Here is a 22,038-nt window from a genome sequence, read left to right as displayed (position 1 = left end):
TTATACAAAAAAAGAAAATCTTAAAAATAAGTTGTAGAACTATGTTTTATAAGTGCCTTAAAAAGCGTGTCGAGCAGTGAAAAAGAAACGTATACAATTGACTGGAACAGAGGAAGTAATAAATAAAGAAATGCTAGGAAAATGCAAAACCAGTGAAAAGTACAAAGTGGTATATATTGACCAACGACTGGCATGAGCAAATAGTCAAATACTCCGTCACTGATGCATTACTGGACAAAATATAGTATTTTTAATCTATATTTTTCAAAAGTCAATTATTTACTTTGAATTGTTCTTTTTTGACCAGTTTGATCTCATCTAAAAATCTTATAATACTCCTTCTTACATATAATTATACATTTAAGTAAAATTATATTCTAATTTCGTGGAATGTCTGAGTCAACTAGTCAAGTTCAGAGCTTCAACATTTCTGAGTAGCTTAACTAGACTAACCATTTTCAAACTTTGGAGTTCGTGTTTATAAAATACTTAATCCCAGTACTGTAGTGAGTAGATTTGATGTAGAATAGGGATTAAGGGGTGATAAACAGTATGGTCAAAGTAAACGAGACAGAAAGAAAGTCTTCGCACGATTATAAACAGATGAAATTGACCAACTTCCTGTAATAAGTATTACCTTTAATCTTTTTATTAGTCTAATTTTTATGTAATCAACGAAGTGTTAATTAGAGCAACCTTATGAAGATGTTTGGCCAAGCTTTTTTTTCAAACTTGTAGACCACAAGTAAGAATATTCCTAGTGTTTGTGTAAAAAAATAATTAAATAATTCCCGATTTATAAACTGGAAAAAATTATCCAAGCATAGAAAAGTAAAAAAAATTAATATTATTTTTCACTTATATCTAACTTCTCACATATAAAAACAATAATCATATTTTTAGAGTTAATCCAAACGGCTCCTATATTCCAAATCCCTCACAAAATACATTTTATTTTAATATGAATTCACTACATGATAAAAGTCTCTTATGGATGATAATAGTAACATAAAATACCATGTGACAAAAATCAATCAAATTAATTAAATTTAATCGAAGACTCGAATGTGATCTCGATGAATATTCAAATTTTATATGCACACTCTGTTGGATGCTCAAGTTATTTTGAGCTAAGCGTGAGTGAATGAATATTGTGTCCGCACAATAGTGACACTTTGAACGTGCTCTCCACGAAAATTTTTCAAGACATTTAAAATCACACGAAATTGTTAAGATGAATGAGATATGAAGGTCTAAAATTTGTCCACTTACAACGGTGACACTTTGAACGTTTTCTCTTCCGTGAAAATTTTTCAAGACACTTAAAATCACACGAAATAGTTGATGGATGAATGAGATATGAAAGTTTAAAATTTGTCCCTTCAAAGTGCAAAATATGGATACGTAACTTGAATATCACATTGAAAAGAAAACGCAATTTTCTAATTTAATATAGCAAAACACATGTTTTGTGTTCACTTGTGTTAGCTATGTGTTGCACCATTACCTACGCCAAGTCGAGCGTGTAGGGGGTGTGCAAATTGTGGGCTTTCGAGAGGAAATCTAAAGCTTGCGGGTCCTTTGGATTTGCTCGCGTGTGCGACCTGCATATACAATACAACAGAAGTGAGAATCCAATAATCACGGACCAGTTTTGCTAATTCTAACTTCCATTAGGCTTAGGCTCTTAAATAATTAATTCGTTTTGATACGAATAATTATAATTGATTTGAAAGAATCATAAAATCAATTTCAATTACGGAATTGATGTTGTTAACCAATCTACAATAAATTAACGCGCTTAATTAAGGTAGGTGAGCAGCACATAAGATACCTAGAATCTATATATATAATACGAATAATTATAATTGATTTGAAAGAATCATAAAATCAATTTCAATTACGGAATTGATGTTGTTAACCAATCTACAATAAATTAACGCGCTTAATTAAGGTAGGTGAGCAGCACATAAGATACCTAGAATCTATATATATAACAGAGTATGCGGCCTAAGGTTTGAAGAATCGAAAAACAACATCCTCACCTGTGAATATTAAAACCTTACCTCTTTCTGGTGACAGTTTTCTTTCCCATTTCAAACTCGTTGAAATTTCCGTTATTGCTAACACAACCAGCTATCGACTCAACATATATGGTGAGAGCCGAAATAGTTTTAAGGAGACTGTTTCGACTAGATTCGAGGAGTTGTATCTTCTTTCACATTTTTATGTATTTTGTTCCTCAGTTCAATACATGGTTATATTATAACTATTATTTACACACACTCTTATTAATTGTATTATTTGCAGATTGTGTTTACCTAATCGAACTTGATATCTTCATAAAAACTTGGTTTTCATAAGAACTTGGTTTTCTAACAATTCTTTCAACCATTTGTGAGTTTGAGATTGACCGAACAATTTTTAGATTAGATTGTGCGTTATGACTATTAATTTATTTTTAATAGCTTAATACAATCAATTAAAAATGAAAGAAGTATTTTAATATAATGATTCAGTTAATAAATTAAATAACAATATTCGATGATAAATAGACGGGTCTTGGTCAAAAGTTCTATGCTCTTGCTCGATTGGTTTGCATGTATATCACTCTTTCTTGACCTTGACCAACTATTTGTCTGCATTATTTTTATTATCAATAAAATAATACTTGCTCTTTTAATATTGATTTCGTACTTTATCTCTTCAATTCTTTTGCTTTAGTTCACGTGCGGGTCTTTCTAAATTGATTGCAACAGTTTATTTAAAATAATAAACTAGAAGCAACACTCTTAATGTATTTTATTTAGAAATAAGTGGAAACTGAGAGTGACATTGCACTACTTCTAAATGTACGTGTTTAGCATATATATCAAGCATAGAGGTTTCAATTTTATTCCAACTATGAATCGGCGAAATCTTAGTTCTATTCAGCGTATCAGAAATATTTTGTTCAAGTACTTTAAAATTTTGATATTGTTTTATAAAATTTCTTATAATATGTTATTTGGGTGTGTTCTTGAAAATTTTGCGTTCTCAAAAATAGGCTGGTAATATTGTTTAATAAGTTGGGCACCTGTTTTGTGATATAATATAAAAATATGACATTTTTAAAGAATTTTGATGATAAAATATATTAATACAATCTTTCCGAAAAAATTAAAAATAATTTTTTTGAATATATGAAAGAAGCATCTTTTGAACACAAAAATCTAATCAATTTATTTCAGTATATTTTTGAGTTTATGAGACAAGTTTTTTGTATGCTTTTCGGGAAACAACGGTTATATCACATAAGACGTTATACTATTCACAAAATAAATATTGACCCCGGATTTTGAAAACATAAAATTTTCGTTTTATTACTTATACCGATCGATATCGTGTTTATTAGCGAATTTAATAATTAATAATTTTAATATATATTAAAAATAATTTATTTTAATATATTATTAACGGGATTCACTCAAATTTAGTAGATTCATAGCTAGTAGTAAAATTTAACTTAATAATCATTTAATTTAAGCGATCTAGAAGTTATAATACACTATTCCGGATTATGAATTGATAATCAATTTATATATATATTTAATATTTGTTATCAATAATACTGTATAGTATAATTTATCAAGTACTAAAATGGTTTTGTATCCTTTAAAAATGAAAGGTTTTTTGTATATATGTACGGGAGTGGGGTTGGTTTGATATTTGGACGTTTAATAAAATAAAATGGGAAAGCACGTGAAACAATTCCATGCAAACGGTTAGATCGTGTTCACATTCAGAACCTTCGATTATATGTATACATGCATGTATTTTGTTTGACGAAATTTCTCCTGACCTAAATCAAGACAGCCAGTGACATATAAATAGCTTCTGTGTGGACCGCTATTTCTCAGTCAAACTTGGCTAATACTTGCGAAATTTCCACACTTATATATTCATTACATCTATGGACCCATGACTTTTACTTGCCTCTTACGCTCACTCCTTTTCCACGTAATTTTATTTGTCTCAACTCTCAAGTAGTCGGTCCGTTTGAGCGAGATCTTTCTTTCCAATTTTAAGGGTTTTTTCTTGAAAAATATATATTTTTATACTTTTTTTAGACATACAGTAGATGTTAATAAGATATTTTATTTTTGTTATTTAATAAAAAACAAGAGTTTTTTCTAAAGAAAATATCATTCTATATATTTTTTTAACGAAAATAAGTTCTTATTTTTCAAAAATAACACTCTGTGAACTCGGTAATTCACAATCTGATCTTCTTCTTGAGTTTGATTCCTCTTGCTAATTATATAATTTTCAAAACATGTTTTTTAATCAGCATAAAATATTTTATATTGCTAGCAGTATACTTCTTCAGTCTCACTCATTTTTCTATAATTTTTTTCATTACTTAACATAAATTTTGAAATTTTAATAAAATGTAGATTTATAATTTATATTTAAAACTATTTGCTTCTTAATAACATTTTAAATATTATATTTTTTATTTAAAATAATTATAAAATTATTTTTTTAAAATGTTAAAATACATGTCGAATCCCATCTCTCGATGCTACTGCACAGTTAACAGAAGGGAGTTTTTAGCTCTGTATGTAAGGACTAGTATCTAGATTGACCATCTGGAAACCAGAAAGGTATGCAACTATGCAAGATGATCAAGAGTCTTAATGCGTGGTGATGTAATCTCGTATGCATGTTCACATGCACACACATAAATTTATAAACACATCACACAACGATCACATCATTCAGATTGAATACATTTTGCATGTTGCTTCCTCGAACCAGCACATCCTTATTGGCCTTGAGCTACCTAGCTCTTATTTTTTCCTATATATTCTTATACACAATATATTATTACTTAATCCATTCAACATTCACTATGCCCTATCTTTGACCACTCATTTTTATATTCAACTATAAAACCATTCAAACTTATGCTTCAAATTTGATACTTAGCCCTTTTTTTTTCTTCAAACAACTATGAATGACACTAACAATGGCTCTACTGATCCTAATCAGTGGTACCATTACTACCAGCAGTCCAATAGTACTGCTGCCAATCCCGCCTCTGGCGTCGGATTCGGGTTACCCGAAACTGATAATACTATAGTCACCACAAGTTTTACCACAAACAATACTTCGGGGCCTAACAATTCGACTTCTTTAGGAACCAGTGATGCTCACCTGAATCCTCAAGGATCATCAGGGAAGCCGATTCGTCGAAGGTCCAGGGCTTCACGGAGGACTCCAACCACACTTCTCAATGCAAGTACCACAAATTTCAGATCCCTTGTGCAGCAATTCACTGGCTGTCACAATACCAAGGGTCCATCATTTGGCTCACAGAAGGGTCCGGTTAATTTGAGCTTCGGGAACCAAAATGATCAGCAGGTTTTCAGTACAAGCTCAAGAATCGCGCCATTGGGACCCGATTACACGTATAATCAGCAGATCAATCCTGTTGTTCAGCAACACTGGCAACAACAACAGCAACAACAACAGGAAATGTATGGAAACTCACAGATTAATAACAACAATTTTAACAACATGCAAAGTGGAGGCCTGGATGATTTCGGTATCGATGATGTGCCCGATTTGCACGAACTTGTGGATGAATCTTCTTCGTTCAGTACTGGAGATAACAACAGGGATGGTAGTAACTATTACTTCTGATCAGGGCATCTGGAATCATCTCTGGAGAATTTTAATATATATGGTGATCATGAAATCAGCTGCAATGTAAATATTTTTTCTTTCGAATAAAAAGAAGCTTGTAGCAGGCTATTGGAGGTATGATCATCATAGAGTTCTCTACTTATGCACCGTTTTTGTACCTTTATTTTATATTTTTTCATTTTATCTCCTCATCTTGTAAGAGTTATAAGATCTAATTATGATTTTCAATATGATGTAATGCATTAGTCCTTCAATAATTATACTTCATATGATGGTAGTAATTTTTCCAACTTTTTGCCCTTTTTGTTGGCATGATTTGCGCCCTTCAGATTCTCACAGGCTTAAACAGTTTCAAGCAGGTAAAAAAATTTAGCGGTGAAGCAGACGCTTAAGCGGACCACTTTTAATACCGGAGTCATTTTCTTGCGGTTCTATATTGTTGTTTCTTGCTGCAGACTATTCGCAGTTCTTTCGTGATGAAATTTATATACACATGGTGCATGTGTGTGAGTCTGCATGAGCGGGTGATATATGCAGTATTCACATGAATAGAGTTTATGTAGTGTGATGTCTGTTCTGATCTCAGTAGTGCAGAATTCCTAATTGGCCTTCCCAAGCTGCGGTTCCCACTTTCGTATCTGATCTGAATTTTTTTATGGTAAATAAAAGAGTATTTATAGTGTGTGTCATTGGACATGAACATACACAAATAACTATTTTTTATTTGGATAGAAGATTTTAATTGTTCGAGATTTTTGTGCATGCATCGAGTCTTTGTTATTAATAACATAAAAATCAATAAAAAACCGTCATCTAACCAAAAAATGGTTGTCGGTGTGTTTTCATGAACACACCAGATACTCCGCAAATAGGATCTCCGTAGATAGAAAACATGTTAAAGAGGTCTTAGAAGCTGAAGGTTCAGCTGTATCTGAACTAGCTTCCACATGTTCATGCGGAAAATTCATTAACTTACAAAAAGTAGGTCAAAGTTGCCTCTTTTTTCCCTCTTAATTAACATACTCACGCAAACATGACGGAATTTGAATTCCAGGATCTTGTAACACGAGTGAGAGAGATTAAGATGCTTATTTGCTTTAGTTTTGATGGAGACATGTATGAAGTTCCAACTTGATTGAGATTATTCTTGTGTTTCTGATATATATATATATAGCGACCATAGTACTGTAATTTGTGATGAATTATTAAGATAGCCTAGCTATGAGGTGGGTGGTCAAATCAAATGTAAGAAATGTGTGACAAAAGGAATAAATGTTTGGTAGGCTGTTGCAAGAACCGTTTGAATTGGCTGTAATTCTGGAATTTGTTGAGCTTTTGTCCGGACATGGAAGCTGTGGAAACTGGTCCGGTTCTAGTAAAATGAATGGGAGTAAAACATTTGATGATTTAAATGGGTAGTTTACATGTACTTAAATGGGTAGCTTTTTGGCAAAAAATAAAATAAAATGGGTAGTTTACATATACTTAAATGGGGAGCTTTTTGGCAAAAAATAAAATAAAATGTTCGATCATTGATGATTTACAGTATCAATTGGGTGTATGGCTTGGATTTAAAACCTGATTTCTGATTTTATTAATTAGAAGTACTTATTCATATTATTGGTGTTCTAACGTATTTGTATTATCTTTAATTGAAAATATTAGTTTTAAATTTTAACTTATTTCTAACTTTTATTTTCGTTTTTCTATTTTAAACAATAAATAATTACTTTAATCTCACCCACCCAAACGCCCAACCAGTCAACTCAAAAAAAATACTGTACGCAACCTAGGCTACTCCATCCGAACTCTGAAAGATCCGACCCACTTCCAAAACCCTAATTAAAGTTATTAAACCCCTAAATTTCCTCTTTTGCTCATTTTGTACACAAAATCATGGCTACAACAACAAACATATGGTTGAATCTTGGTAGTATAAGCACTCCCCGGCAGCCTAAATTTCATAAAGTTAAACCCCTTAAAGCCTCTCTCTTTGACTTCCCGCTTGCTAGCAAAATCATGGTCAGAAGTAAGTCAATCCTCTGTTTCTGTATATATGTTTTGTGTTTAAGTTCTTGATTATCAGTAAAGTTCTGATTTTTGTTACTGGGTTTAAGCTTTATGGATGTGCACACTTATAATGTTTAGTACATCTGTGTTAGTGTGGGGATCATGATTCAAGAAAATGCAGTAGAACAGTGTGATTGCATCAGGTAGTTGTTTTCCCATTGTTATGTGTTGATAGTGTATAAGGGGTATTGATGAATGATGAATTTATCGGTACTTTTGTATAATTGTAGTTGGTTGGATGAGTACCAATATGTAACTAGGGGAGGGTTCTGAGACAAACTTACAAACTTTTTTTGTTCAACACATATATAACTTGAGTTCAACATTTTTTTAAGATGTTTTGTTGAACATCGATTAAAATTGTGTTGGAGAAGTACATAAACTAATTTTTCAATGTAAAGACTAAGTTAAACGTATTATATAACCAATATTTATTTTTCTAAGGTATAGTTTAAGCATCTCTATAAATATATTCAACACAATGATAATTAATGTTCTACACCCAATGTTGAACCCCAGTTATAAATGTGTTGAATGCACGATTTATTTATTCGTTATTTTTAAAATTGTGATGTTTTTTCAATAATTTTCAACATAGACACTGTCTATAACCAAGGATTAACAGGTTGGGAGAATAAAAAAATTCAATTTTTTTTTTTGTAAGTTTGTAACTTAAAAACGTTTTTATTTGATCCTATCCATATGTAACTAACTAGGCGTTTAGGATAAAGATTGCTATATGTTATTATGAAGTTTGTTTGATCAGTTGGTGCGAATGAATGTAAATACATTTAAGGAATAGCAGAAGATATTAGGAATATTGCTTAGTTGTTAATGTTAAATATGTATATAATCCAATCAAGCACATATTAGTTTTCGGATGTGTCTTAAGTCCGGATCACCCTTAAGCTATCAGGGGAGTTAATATTGTAACAGAGCTCCAAAACCTAGTTGAACCCCAGTGCATGTATATTAATTTGGATACAAAGTTGAAGATTGTCGAAAAACTGGGCTCTTACTGATCCATTGGTAACTTAACAGTGATGTGTAAGTTTGTTGTCTCCAACCATCTCATCATTCCTCCTCTGAGGGAGATCACATGCCCAAATTTAAAATATCTGCAATCCTTTATTCCCAGTTATATATTAACACCATTTTACTGACTGTCAACTTAAGCCTCAGTATTTAATCTTACCTGGTCAACTCTTTTAGTGTTTTGTACACCTGCATCACTGTACATTATGATCTATATAATCTTCAGCTAGGTGAATTTTGACATTTTAAGTCCATAGAGTCTCAGTTTTCAGTTTTGTTGCTCCGTCATCTCTGGTGCCCCATTCAGAACTTAATTTACTTCAACTAAAACTCTGGTGTGGTTAGCATTTTCCTCCCCAATCATTGCTGTTTTTATGGGTTTCACTGCTTGCTTATTTTGTAACCCTATTCAACGACTCATCAGTTGACCTCTTGGCATTCAAGCTCCTTTCTAACAGGCAACAATCCCTCAGTTCAGTTTTTTAATATTTTCGTATGTTGAAGTTTATGGGTATGAAAGCATTAAAAATGAATGTCAACCACTTAATGTTCTTAATTGAGGGGCTACTGAAGGTATGGTCTAAAATCTTGGAACTCTGTTCTTATTTGGAGGTTAAAGAAAAGTGTATAGTGGTCGCGATTTCTGAAGACATCCATTGAGTGAGTTGAGGAGAATGACATCGGAGAAAAAAGAAAATGAAGTTGTTATTTCTTTTCCTGTTTCACGTGACTTATCCATAGCAGAGTGTGGGTGGAATTTCCGCCAGTCTGGCTTGCCTTGTTTTGGCTTTTAAATCCTATATTTTAAGGAAAGGTGAACTGCCCAGTAAAGTCGCTTTATTAAGGCATCATGTATCGCGTGAGTGCATTCAAATTAGTATGCTATAGTTACCTCTTAAATGTAATTAGCAGTGCATATCTCCTTTTTCCTTGTTTAGCTGTCAGTTAAAAGATTAAATGCGAGTCGTAGTTGATACCATGATTTGCAGATTTATCGTTTTCTACCACTGAAAGTTGTTTGGAGAAAGAATTTTCAAACTTTGGTGAGATAGCTGAAGGTAAGTGTCCATCTAATTTTGCTAGCATATAAAAGTTTAATAGCGAATATTGACAATTGTATCTGTTTGAAGCAGTTAAGATAGTCAAGGATGAAGTCAGAAAGAGATCGAAAGGGTATGCTTTTATTCAATATAGTAGTCAGGAGGCAGCTTTGCAAGCTCTGGAAAACATGGACCGAAAAGTTGTACTTTTTTGTATTCATTTTATACATGTTTCAAGATTCTAAACTTCTCATTGCTCAAGATACTCAATTTTCTTTTCTTTTTGGGCAGTATGTTGATGGTAGACTGATATATGTTGATTTAGCAAAGCTTGATAAGCATTCATATTACAGACCCCCTATAACCTCAGGACCTCCGGAAGGGAAAATGACAGCTACCAGGCGTGAGGAACAGAACGAATAATTATGCAATCGCATTGTCTATTTTTCAGTCTCAGCTAGCAGCAGAAACAATGGGACAAAATTTGCTAGTGCATTCTCAAGTCTTGAAACACAACATTTACACCTGATATAGAGAGTTATATTCTGATTTACACAAAATTGTTGATTGAACAATTTGTAAAGAAGTGATAGCAATTGTGACCAAATGCAAGTCTTACATTTTTTTAAATTAGTATATATCTACTTGTAATGGTGATTTTAATATGCTCTTTTTATTTGTCTGCGAATCTTATGTAATGTGTTAAAAAATGTTTTGAAATTTTAAATAAGACAACTATTTAGGTACAATTTTTTTTTTAGAGTGGACAACTAAATAGGCACGGAGGGAGTATTAATTATGTTTTTAAATTTTTTTAATTAAACCACATTTAATATATGTAATTCTAGTTATATTTCAATAAATTCATATTAATATAATTTCTTGTAATTCAATTGTAATCAAGAGTAAAAAACAATTTCATATATACTTGAAAACGATGAGAAGATATGTGCATAGTGCATATCTTAAAATTTGTACGAACATATGTTATAATTAATATATATGACTTATGACTATACTACTAAAATTTTAGTTTATTAATAATATTTGAATGTATCTAGATCATGTCCATGCTAGTCAAGGATGTAAATATTATTTCATCCATTTTAAATTGATGATGGCTTTTTAAATTTTATAATCAAAAAATAAATTACTCCGTAACAATTTTGGATAACCGGAAAAATAGACGAAGATATCACATTCCATCGATAAATTATCGACATGATTTTTTTTTATCTTGACATATTAATACTGGAAAAAAAATATATTATTTTTTCATTTTTCCGTATTAATTATATTTCACAAAATATAAAAAAACCTTTAAATTTCACTTTCACACACCTCGAAAACAACAAAAAATGTGGGGTATTTTGGGACAACACAAACAGGAAATACAAGATCTTGGAAATACAAAAGCACTACTACAACAACACACACTTGAGTCTGAATCATTAATCTATCAAATCATTAGCAGTAACTAGTACCATGGCCAAGGTCTATACCATGAATGAACCCCCCACAGACAGGCCAGTTCGTGTCTATGCTGATGGTATCTATGATCTCTTTCACTTTGGCCATGCCCGTTCACTTGAACAAGCGAAAAAATCGTAACTTTTCAACTTTACTCTTAATTTTGATGTTTAATTTCCAGTTGGGTCTTTGTTAAATCCAATTTCTAGATGTGGGGTCGGTTTGTTTTTGGTTAGATTGTTGATTTGGATTGTTTTTGAGGCGGGTTTCTTGATGTGATCTTTATGCTTGCTTAATTGATCCGAAAATTGTATGTATATGTGTGTATGGAGATTGTGCTTGATTTGATTTTGTGATGTAAATTTGTACTGTATGCTATCTTCATTTCTAAATTCTCAGTGTTGGGGGGTGGGGGGGTTGGTTAATGATAAAAATTGAAGTTTTGACAAAGTGAGAATTTTTTGACTGTGATGTGATTCATATGAATTTTGTTACTATTCGGTTATTGTATGACTTTGTTGGAAATTACTGATTTATTTTAATTTGTTGGTGGCCTGTTTTCTCAAGATGTGTTCTTTTTTGGTGTTTTACTTGTAAAGATATACTTTGGCTAAACAGTATGTTATAAATGTTTAGGTTTCCGAATACGTACCTGCTTGTTGGATGCTGCAATGATGAAGTTACCCACAAATTCAAGGGCAAAACTGTCATGACTGATACGGAGCGCTACGAGTCTCTACGTCACTGCAAGTAAATGTTTTTCGGAGAACCTATAGAATCTTTTGAAATTGTTTGTAGATTTTCTAATTTGGAATTGTTGGGAAATTTTTCAATGTGTCAATGTTATAGTGTGTAGTTTGCTAAGTTGATCTTTCCTTCAAAGGAAGATTAAGATTGTTGACATGTTTGAACAGTGTATCACAGTTGACGTCAGCTTTCTTAATACTAAGTTTGCGATTTTTTGCATGCAGGTGGGTAGATGAAGTTATTCCTGACGCGCCTTGGGTGGTTACTATAGAGTTCCTTGACAAACATCGAATTGATTATGTGGCACATGATTCTCTTCCGTAAGTGGCTTTGTTTCTAACACAGCTCTAATATTAGCAAATGTTGATAGATGTTCTCTATTTGGAGTAGATGTGCATCCTTTAATGTCCTAAATTATATGCTGCAATTAGAAGAGTCAAATACATTGCTGATGAGTTGGGAAAAGGGGGTAGGCAAATAACATAATTATCGAGTAGGATCTTCTTTATAAGGTTTATTCTTGTGTACATTTTGCCAAACCCAGAGCTGAGTTAAACGTTAGACAATTAGTTTGCTTAATGTTATAGAGATCCTGTTCACATATTATATATCCTTTTGGCCTTTCTGTACACCTAATTTATAGAATGAAAATATATAGTTAAGCAAATTTTTAAGCTATCAGCTTCTCTACAGTTTTTAAACCCTAATGCTCACATAAAAAGGTATGTATCCTTAGAATTTGCCAACTGAAGGCAAAGGCTTGAATTTCAGATGCTGGGCCTTTATGGAAATTTTTTGAGCGACTTCTAATATCGGTGTTAGGAATGTATTATACATCTGCACTGCACCTATATATAACTCACAATACTGCATACTTTGTTTATTGACAAACTTTTGCTTGGTTCGTTAGTGGATCTAGTTCTTTTATTTGGCCCTCTGGCATTCCTGAATAGCAACATTTTGATATTTTGGAAGTGTCATCAGCACTTGAATACCTTGTACCTATTATGATTATACAGAATAAACAAAGAGAACATTAATATGAGTCAATGCTGTATGATGTGTAGACACGACTTCCCTATATATAAAACAGGAGCAACAGAAGTTTGCGGAGTTGAAGAAAAGGGGTTGTTTTAATGAATATGGCTAGAAATCAATAGACCGTTTTGCAAGTTATTAGAACAAGGGCACATTTTGGTTTTAATAAGTACACACTATCATGTAGGAAGGCATACCACTTTTGATACAGTATGAGAATTATTGAATCATGGCCACCTTTTTGGTTGCAAACACCGACTGTTTTAGATTGATGTCCTTGTATTTGCTAAGTGTTTCTTCTTTTGTTTTCTCTGTCAGGTATGCTGATGCAAGTGGGGCTGGCAAGGATGTATATGAATTTGTATGTTAAACTCATTGGGGTGTATGTCATATGTGACTGTATATCGCCTTTTTGGATCTAGTGTTTTGTTTACTCTGTAATAGCATGTGTTATTCTTAGATGATATGGCGATTACTTTTTTTGGGATTCATATACCTCCTAAAGTGCTCTACTCTTGACTGGCTGGTTCACTTACCTTTTTTTGTTAGGCTGTTCAATCATCTGTTATAACTTTATTTGACCGGAGTTGTATGTATATGAATTTTTGGAACTTTTTCATGCAGGTCAAGTCCATTGGAAAGTTCAAGGAGACTAAACGGACTGAAGGAATCTCTACATCAGATGTCATAATGAGAATTGTCAAAGACTACAATGAATATGTCATTCGTAACTTAGATCGTGGTTACTCGAGAAAAGATTTGGGTGTTAGCTATGTGAAGGCATGTCCTTTTTCAGTAACCCTGGAGCAATAATTTTTTTTGGTTATATTTTCCTCTACGGGATTCAACTCTTTAATTAATTGTATTGTAATTTTTTTTTGTTACTTTCTATCAGGAGAAGAGATTGAGAGTAAATATGGGCTTAAAAAAGTTGCGGGAAGAAGTGAAGAAACAACAAGAGAAAGTGGAAGAGAAGGTATCAAAGTTACATTTGGCATAATCAATTATTACATTTCCACCAGAAAATAGATATGCTCTTCATTGACTTTGTACTCAGTAAGCCCATCTTTAAGCTTAATAATGAATCACGTATTATACTATACATAGTTGCAACAATTTGCTAGCCATAAGATCATTAATGTTGTATGTACTTCTTTATTATAGTCGTTACTCGTAAGTGGTTTAGGAATATCTATGTGAGAACGAAAATTGTTGATTGTAAGTAATCAATTTGACCATAAAAGTCAAAGGAGGGCTCTTGTTGCAGTTTGGAGAAAGTAATTCTTAAAAAAAATTAGCTGCTTGTCTTTTAGAAGTGGAATATATATATGTAATCTTGGTTTTACTTGAAAAATAAAAGATTACATAATTTTTTCAATATAGCTTTCCCTTTTGGTCTAGGCCTTCAACTACCTTCAAAACTTTTAGACCTAATTGCATATCCAAAAGGACAATAAAATAATATAAAAAATTTGGCTCCTAATATGAATGACATTTTCAACAATACTCATTATACTCTCTCCTTGTCTATTTTGCTACTGAAAGTGCTATCTCTTAATAGAAAATAGAAAAGGTAGTAAAATGAGGGAGGAGAGGGCGTACTCTTAATAAAATATGAGTAAACATGGCTGTCACGGCGACTAGTCTGAGGGAGAGGCATTATTTTTAATAGAACATCAGTAAACATGGTTGTCATGGCACTCGACTGCTCGACCTATGGTCAATTTTTAACATCGACTAGCTATCAGGTGGGTTTTCGGTTGACTGTTCGATCGGCAGCTAGTTGCATCGCCAACCTGTCAGGTCAGTGACCAAAACCCCAGCCAGATTCTCATATCGTAGAACCTTTCATAATGGCTGGGAGAAGAGAGACGAGAGAGACGGGTGACGTATGCACGCGTGTACGATGTTAACACTGAATGATATTATTCTCTTTTTATTTAAAATTTTACTGTTATGTAAATTCACCCAAAAAAGATATTATGTATACAAGTGATATGCACTAGATAATAGAAGCCTTTTATTAGTAACATCATTTTTTTTGTCATCAAGTGAAGAAATGATATCGAAATGAATTTATATATCTAACTATGTAAAGAATAATTTTATCTCAATAGGTAGAAACTAACAGAGTAACAGGTAACAAAAAACAAATACACTTTACATAAATTTCATATTATACACAAGTCAGTACCCCATGTATTGGTACATATGTTAATGACATATATAATTTGTTGTTTTTAACTTGTCTGACTAGTGTCGACGAGTAATCAGCGAGTAGTCAACTAGTCGCCGAGTTGAACCTCCATGGACTCAAATCGTTTTTCCTAAACAAGTATGCATTATATTTGAAAATACTAATTTTTTGATTTTTGTAAAATCCATTTATGCTTCATATTGTGTAAAATATCAGTCTTCTGCATATATGATATTAACATCATTTGAATTCATCAAAGTCCCATTAGGCCGTGACCGTCTAGTTAAAAGGTTTCTTTTCCTACAGCTTAATCTTCCTAGGGTTTATTGTTATGTTGTAAATAGTAACAAGTTAGTTCTGATACTGATTGGTAGGATAACGTGGTATGTATGTTGATTTTGATGTTACAGATGCAAACTGTTGCAAAAACTCGTAACATGTGGGTGGATAATGCTGATCGCATGGTTGCTGGTTTTCTTGAGATGTTTGAAGAAGGCTGTCATAAAATGGTTAGATCTCTCGCACTCACTCACACGAACACATCCACCAGATTTTTCTTTTTTTTAAGTTCATAGGATCCATGCTTTTGCATATATAAATGTACTGTATAATTAATATGGTACATTGTTTTTTTTTAGGGAACTGCTATTAGGGATCGCATTCAAGAACAGTTGATGGTGAAGGACAAGGATGATTTTGATGACGATGACGATGAAGATGATGATGATTACTATGATGCTAGCACTGATGAAGATTATGATAAAGGTTACGACAAGCGCGACATTGATGTTAAAGAATAAGTTGCAGTATTGATATGGTAGGAATATTTCGTTTGGATTTTTTGATTTGATCTCCATACTTGCACAAATGGTGTTTCTGCTTGAACTTCTTCATAGCATTGTTGCATTGTAGCTACAGGTATGGAAAGCTGTGTATACTATAACAGAAGTTGTGAAATTGTGTCAGATTATGCAGAATATATAATAGACATGTATTGCAGACAAATGTTAATTATGTGCTGCATTTTCATAATATATAATAGACATGTATTGCAGAGAAATCTTAATTATGTGCTGCATTTTTGTCGATTTTTTTTTTGTGTGATGTCACTTAAGTTATATCAGGCAACGTGCAATTTGTTTGTACTGCTCTGTGAGTTTTGAAAATGATGGTTTTTGGTGAGTTGGAAGGTTGTCATTGTGGATATATATCTGATATGTAATGGCTAATCCTTTCAAGGGCATCTGCCGAGTATCGATTGTTTGCAACTCTACGTGTACATCTGTTGTCTTTCCTGTATAGAGCATCAGAATATATAGACATGAAAGGTTTGTAAAGTACAAAGCATGCACTGACCTCCAGATTTCTGTTCCTTGCTTTAGTAACTTTCGAGATTCTTGTTCAGTTATTAATCGCTTTACATGATTTCTTCTTTAAGCATCCTTTAGTGCTTTATATTTGTGAAATTATCAGCAGTTGCCTTTGTTGAACATAGAAGCTGCCCAGAAACTTTTGATATGAAATATCGAAATTTATGTTATAAATGAAGGCATTTCTAGTCTTTTACATGAAAAAATTCCTCTCCCCGACCATATTATGTTGATCGACAACAACAGAAACCACCCCGTTAATCGGTTTCTCGCTCCCTACTACCACAATATTATTCGACACATTTGTCAATACATGTCCCGGAAACCCCCCAGAAAACCCAGGAACATAGAATGAATACTGAACATGGTTTATCTGATTAGGAAACACCAGTACAGATGAAAAATCCGCAACCCATTCTGTTCCATTGCCAGAAACCGCCATCTTCCCCACCGTTGATCTCAAACTCATCCCGTTAACATTATTGTGATCAATCACCACTTGATCGATACTTGAAAACGCCCCATCTAGACTTACAATAGGCGTCCAAGTACTCTTTTCGTTCCCAGTGAACATATTGTTGACGATAGTTAAACCCGATATTCGACCTCTGATCGATTTTAAAACAATGTTACCTCCTCCAAGGAAGAACCCGTTGATGACATGAACTTGAGAAGGGTCCTCGATGACTATCGAATTGAAGTCCAGATAACAATTATCCAGTCTTGTTTGTGCTGCTTTTACAAGAATTCCAACTCCACCAAAATACTTAGCTTTGTTATAACAATGTACCCCTGTAATTATGTTAGCCTGACCTCTTAGAGTGATCCCGATGGCTGCGGAGAAAATGGCGACATCGGTGACTGCATTATCGTTGCTCGCGAGATCAATAGCCGTGCCTGTGAAATCTTTTTCGCCTCTGTCGCCTCCAATGGTTGGGTGTTCTCCCAGGAAGCAAGTTGAAATGAAGGTCTCATGACCATTTTGAATAAGAATTCCTTGTGTTGTGAAGTGAAGAAAGTAACAGTCAGTTACACGAATTCGAGCCGAGTCGAGCACCAACAATCCGCCTCCTCGATATTCGGAGTCGAAAAGAATGTCCCGAAATACAATGTCCTCATAGTATATTCCACCGGTTTGAGCATTGTCCTCCAGGTCGTCTGTATCACGTTTGACAGAACTTGGTGACCATAATTCAACAAGATGTCGATCGCCTGGAAATGTATCCGATGCACGCAAAGTTCCTCCTTGAATCTGATATCCAAATCATCGACATTACTTTATTTAGAAACTCAAAAATATGATACTAATACTAGCTTAGCAGAAATAGAAAACGAACAAAATAGAATAATTGTATTGAATTAATTATTATCATATAATTACGAGAACAATCTCAATTTTACATTTCAGATCAATTACATATCATATCATGTTCGGGTTAATTCCCTATTTTATAGTGTCACGGAAATAACCTCTCTACTGCATGTTAGACATGAATATATTTTATGTAGGCCTCTGCTGTCGAAAGGAGTAGTAGTAATATTTTACCATGTTCACTGGAAAAGAGAATGCAGAGTAAGAGTTAAATTAGGAGTAGTTGGAAAGTAGTAGAAGAAGGTGCAACTAATTTTTGAAGATAAAGAGGCAAGACCCCATTAATGTACGAGAAATCCAATGAACCTGTCTGCGACCTCTATTTCTCTGTAAATAAACACAATCTAACCTACACTCTTTTTTCCGGTGGCCCCATGCGCTAAAGCCGCTCATGTCAGTACTTGACACGTGGTGAACATCCACATGCCTTTGTTTTTCATTCGATTTTTATCCCCAAAAAAATGAAAATCGATCTGCCTCTCGGTATAAATTTTTAACAATCGAATACTTGGTCGATGGGCTCTTAAATCCTTCTTTAAAAAATAATATATTATGTGGCTCCTAATCTCCTATTGAGTTAATATATTTAATATCGTGACAACTCCAACCCTACTCTTTAGGCTTGATCTTTATTCATATTATATTATTATTTGAGTGAAAAATTGGAGAGAAAATTAGAGAGACATAAATAGAAATAGAAATAACTGATTATTTTATACAATAAAGATAAGTTGATGGCACCTAGAAGTTCTTTATAAGAGAGGAGAGAGATGAAAACTCTTAAATTTTTTAAAGAGCTGTCCAGAGTTCATTGGAGTTTTAATTTCTCATATACTCTTTAAATTTAGAGTTAAAACTTGTTAAGAAGGCATTGAAGAGGCTTAGCACCTGTTAGTACTAAGTAAGTGTCTGATTGTAACATCAGACAATGTTGCTAACGAACGCAACAGGACACAGCTGATAAGGTTCACATGGAAAATCCTAAGACCAGAAGTACACTACCCATGTAAATCACAACACAAAACAACACGTCTCATAGCACAAGAAAAAGCAGAGTAACAAAATGCGCCAAATATTCTAGAAGACAAGAACCTGAACTTCCGATGTTCAGTCGAATACAAGACGGATGTGTGACTATGTTCAATAACCGACATAAATAGTCCGTATTTTATCTAAAATATTACTGTAAACAAAAGTAGAGAAAAGGAATAGAGTAAAATTACCACGAGATTGCCAGCACCAGGTGGAAGCCTAATGGGCTTCCCAATCTTGAAACTCACTCCTTGTAAATCAATAATAACACCTCCCAAGTCACTCACTCCAGGCAACAACTGGTGTCCATCATTCTCTACCATGAGTGCATCCGCTACTGCATTCAGTATGGCATCACTGCTATCTTGCGCCCCACTCGGATCCGCTCCATACCCGATAGGAAAAAACACTCTCCCACTACTCTGCAAAAATAAAAAAAAAACAATAAAATTTAATTTAATTTCTTTCATACCGGCAAAAAAAACTACGACATTGAGGTTTGAGAAGGTTTACGAGGATCATATTATATATTATATATTTCGATAACGGATTACCTTTGGTGTATCTTGGATGGGCAATGGAGCTGTTACAGGGGCAAGATTAGGTGACACGAATTTTTCTTGGAATCTCGTTTGGAATTTGTAGAATTTCTGCTGTTTAAAAGGTGAAGATGAAGAATCTTGCAAGAAGAAGAGGACAAAAAAGGTGATGAGCAGGGCTGAAGAAGAAAAATTTGTCATTGTGTTGGAAAGAGAAGAATGTAATGCAGCAAGTGAAAGGAGTGGTGTAGAGAGTTGAGAAATGCACGTACGGGGAGATGGAGATGGAGATAGAGAGAGTATTTTGGTTGGGTTTTGGCACTTCTGGCTTCGATATTTGGAGTGGTGCAACTGTATGTGTAACCGTGCTTGAGCCGATTTATATGAGTTTGTGGATAAGTAGACAAACACTCTACATCAGTCTGACTGTAATCTCGTAATCTTCCGTCTTATTTTATTTGTCATTTTTATAATTTGACGAATAAATTCATTAATTTTTTTAGCTTGACATGGGTTATATAATTTCGCGGTGTGTCTACTAATGAGTCAATTTTGGAAATTAAAATTAAATAAATTGAAAATTCTAAGTTTAACAGATTGAAATTTTAGTATCATATTACTATTGAATCGACCGAGTCATTTCTAGATATAATTATAAAAATCAAAAAAGTTTATAAGAAAGTATAATTTTAGTTACAGATCACTTTTAAAACGATCGAATCACTTTCAGGTGTTTTTAGATTTCATCACAGTAAATGAGATCGAGTTGATCACATCTGATTTTACCGCCCTTTTAGTGGTCCAATTATAAATTTGATGTATTATAAAATGGGGATCTTCTAATAAAATCTTAAATTAAAATTATGTAGGAGTCGGTACAAAGACTGAACGCTGTCGTTGGTCGCAAATGACTTTGCTTTGTTTGTTTTATGGTGAGACTATTAAAGCCGATTTCATTATGTTTGTCAAAAAAATATATTCGTAACATCGCAAGTCCACTAAATAAATATACCTTTCAATGGAATCAGATTACTCATTTGATTACAATATAATTTGTAAAAAGTAAAGTTCGACCCTCACTTTATAATATTTTGCTTTACCAAATTTTCTCCTAGTTCCACCGACTTCAAAAAAGGAGATGATAAATATTTAGAAAATATGTTAGTCAATTAAATGTTCTTATGAAGTTATATTTAACTTAATTTTTTTTTCATTTCTAATATTTAATTATTATTAGAAAAATAAGATCCGCTGGGGGTGGGACCAGGCCTAGAAAAGGAAGCGTAAAAGATTGAAACTGTGGTTAGATTTAAATTTTCAAAGCGTGTTAGAGAAAAGAAGGAAAAAATAAGAAAAGTATTTTTCATGTTTCTTTTGGTTATTTTAATCAAAGTCATGGACTATTTTTACCTAAACACGTTGCCAGTGAAGCTTCTTTATGTACGTATTACGCATTGCCCAAAAAAGTAAACTACGTGGACTTGCCCTTTTATTTTAATAATAATAATAATAATTCGATTCCATTGTACTTTTTATTCAAATAAAATGATTCTCATGAGCTCATGAAATATACTCCCTCCCTCCCTTCCATATTGTTTACACTTTCATTTTTGGGTGTCCCATCTAATTCTTTACATTTCAAAACTTACCAAAAATAGTCAATGGGTTCCACCACTTCTCCATTTTTCTTTCCTTTTCACACTACTTTTACTCAACTATCTTCTTTTTATATATTAAAAATCAATGAGTCCCACCACTTCACCCACTCTTCTTTCTCTTTTCCAATATTTTATTTATATTTCTTAACCTCCGTACCCAACCCATTTGATAATAAATGGGTGGGATGAGGGAGTAGTACTTACTAAAGTTTAGTATAAAGCAGGGTGTAAACGAGCCGAACCGAGTTGAACACTGCCAGGCTCGGCTCGAGCTCGACTGAAAAGTTCGGAGCTCGAGCTCGAGCTCGAGTTCGATCGAGCTTTTAATTTCAAGTTCGAAACTCGGCTCGTAAATAGTTTGATAGGTTCGAGTTCGGCTCGAAAGCTCGAATCGAGTCACCAAATATTGACAAAAATTCAAAATATGATCGGTTCGACTCAAGTTCGATTCGATTAAATATATAAATTATAAATAAAATATTAAATATATTTGTAAAAATATATTTATAATAAAAAAATTAAAAAATAATAGAGGTTCGACAAGGCTCGCGAACCTTACGAGCCGAGTAATTTGAAGCTCGAGCTCGGCTCGGTAAAACATTCGAATAGCTCGAGCTCGGCTCGATTATTACCGAATCAAATTCGAATATTTTCCGAGCCGAATTCGAGTAGCTGACGAATAGTTTGGTTTGTTTACACCCCTAGTATAAAGTAATTAATTTTGTTTGGACCCATCTAAACACTTTTGGAGCCCAACACTGATCCAAGATATGACCCAT

The 22,038-nt window shown here is 33.3% G+C and overlaps 4 protein-coding genes across 9 annotated transcripts; 3 read left to right on the top strand and 1 right to left on the bottom strand.

Moving 5' to 3' along the window:
• The first annotated feature begins 4,870 nt into the window (after nucleotides 1-4,870).
• LOC108205356 (VQ motif-containing protein 22) lies at nucleotides 4,871-6,271 on the top strand. Of its 3 annotated transcripts, none has more exons than XM_064091037.1 (2): nucleotides 4,871-5,805; nucleotides 6,051-6,271. In XM_064091037.1, exon 1 carries the CDS (start codon nucleotides 4,996-4,998, stop codon nucleotides 5,686-5,688), a length of 693 nt encoding a protein of 230 aa, XP_063947107.1. In that variant the 5' UTR covers nucleotides 4,871-4,995; the 3' UTR covers nucleotides 5,689-5,805; nucleotides 6,051-6,271. The 3 variants fall into 3 exon arrangements, with proteins under 3 accessions (XP_063947107.1, XP_017230781.1, XP_063947104.1); XM_017375292.2 differs by having other exon boundaries at nucleotides 6,041-6,271; XM_064091034.1 differs by having other exon boundaries at nucleotides 6,021-6,271.
• Nucleotides 6,272-7,382: 1,111 nt separating this feature from the next.
• Nucleotides 7,383-10,499, top strand: LOC108205357 (organelle RRM domain-containing protein 1, chloroplastic). 4 transcript variants are annotated; one of them, XM_064091044.1, is made up of 4 exons: nucleotides 7,383-7,720; nucleotides 9,786-9,854; nucleotides 9,927-10,036; nucleotides 10,190-10,499. In XM_064091044.1, exons 1-4 carry the CDS (start codon nucleotides 7,588-7,590, stop codon nucleotides 10,241-10,243), a joined length of 366 nt encoding a protein of 121 aa, XP_063947114.1. In that variant the 5' UTR covers nucleotides 7,383-7,587; the 3' UTR covers nucleotides 10,244-10,499. The 4 variants fall into 4 exon arrangements, with proteins under 4 accessions (XP_063947114.1, XP_063947115.1, XP_063947111.1 ...); XM_064091045.1 differs by having other exon boundaries at nucleotides 7,426-7,720; nucleotides 9,930-10,036; XM_064091041.1 differs by having other exon boundaries at nucleotides 7,431-7,720; nucleotides 10,128-10,499.
• Nucleotides 10,500-11,214: 715 nt separating this feature from the next.
• LOC108205221 (choline-phosphate cytidylyltransferase 1) lies at nucleotides 11,215-16,348 on the top strand. The gene is made up of 8 exons (XM_017375082.2): nucleotides 11,215-11,443; nucleotides 11,943-12,056; nucleotides 12,278-12,373; nucleotides 13,410-13,452; nucleotides 13,716-13,871; nucleotides 13,987-14,067; nucleotides 15,699-15,797; nucleotides 15,927-16,348. The coding sequence occupies exons 1-8, from the start codon at nucleotides 11,322-11,324 to the stop codon at nucleotides 16,086-16,088; spliced, it is 873 nt and encodes a 290-aa protein (XP_017230571.1). The 5' UTR covers nucleotides 11,215-11,321; the 3' UTR covers nucleotides 16,089-16,348.
• Nucleotides 16,349-16,798: 450 nt separating this feature from the next.
• On the bottom strand, nucleotides 16,799-19,966 carry LOC108205220 (polygalacturonase QRT3). Its single transcript, XM_017375080.2, has 3 exons — nucleotides 19,617-19,966; nucleotides 19,254-19,484; nucleotides 16,799-17,910 (listed from the first exon to the last, which is right to left on the bottom strand). Exons 1-3 carry the CDS (start codon nucleotides 19,800-19,802, stop codon nucleotides 16,852-16,854), a joined length of 1,476 nt encoding a protein of 491 aa, XP_017230569.1. The 5' UTR covers nucleotides 19,803-19,966; the 3' UTR covers nucleotides 16,799-16,851.
• Between the last annotated feature and the right edge of the window lie 2,072 nt (nucleotides 19,967-22,038).

This window comes from Daucus carota, chromosome 1 (genome assembly GCF_001625215.2).
Source record: "Daucus carota subsp. sativus chromosome 1, DH1 v3.0, whole genome shotgun sequence".
Taxonomy (NCBI): Eukaryota; Viridiplantae; Streptophyta; class Magnoliopsida; order Apiales; family Apiaceae; genus Daucus; species Daucus carota.
The sequence above is the reverse complement of the archived record's forward strand: the minus strand, read 5'-3'. Positions and strand labels throughout refer to the sequence as shown.

Excerpts from the sequence above, each read along its gene's own strand:
- LOC108205356 (XM_064091037.1), top strand. The coding sequence starts at position 4,996 with ATGAATGACACTAACAATGGCTCTACTGATCCTAATCAGTGGTACCAT.
- LOC108205221 (XM_017375082.2), top strand. The coding sequence starts at position 11,322 with ATGGCCAAGGTCTATACCATGAATGAACCCCCCACAGACAGGCCAGTT. Across the intron at positions 11,444-11,942 it reads CTTGAACAAGCGAAAAAATC|GTTTCCGAATACGTACCTGC; the intron begins GTAACTTTTCAA and ends ATAAATGTTTAG. Across the intron at positions 15,798-15,926 it reads AAGAAGGCTGTCATAAAATG|GGAACTGCTATTAGGGATCG; the intron begins GTTAGATCTCTC and ends GTTTTTTTTTAG.
- LOC108205220 (XM_017375080.2), bottom strand. The coding sequence starts at position 19,802 with ATGACAAATTTTTCTTCTTCAGCCCTGCTCATCACCTTTTTTGTCCTC. Across the intron at positions 19,485-19,616 it reads CCATCCAAGATACACCAAAG|AGTAGTGGGAGAGTGTTTTT; the intron begins GTAATCCGTTAT and ends TTATTTTTGCAG. Across the intron at positions 17,911-19,253 it reads CTGGTGCTGGCAATCTCGTG|ATTCAAGGAGGAACTTTGCG; the intron begins GTAATTTTACTC and ends TTTGGATATCAG.
- LOC108205357 (XM_064091041.1), top strand. The coding sequence starts at position 7,588 with ATGGCTACAACAACAAACATATGGTTGAATCTTGGTAGTATAAGCACT. Across the intron at positions 7,721-9,785 it reads TAGCAAAATCATGGTCAGAA|ATTTATCGTTTTCTACCACT; the intron begins GTAAGTCAATCC and ends CATGATTTGCAG. Across the intron at positions 10,037-10,127 it reads TGGAAAACATGGACCGAAAA|TATGTTGATGGTAGACTGAT; the intron begins GTTGTACTTTTT and ends CTTTTTGGGCAG.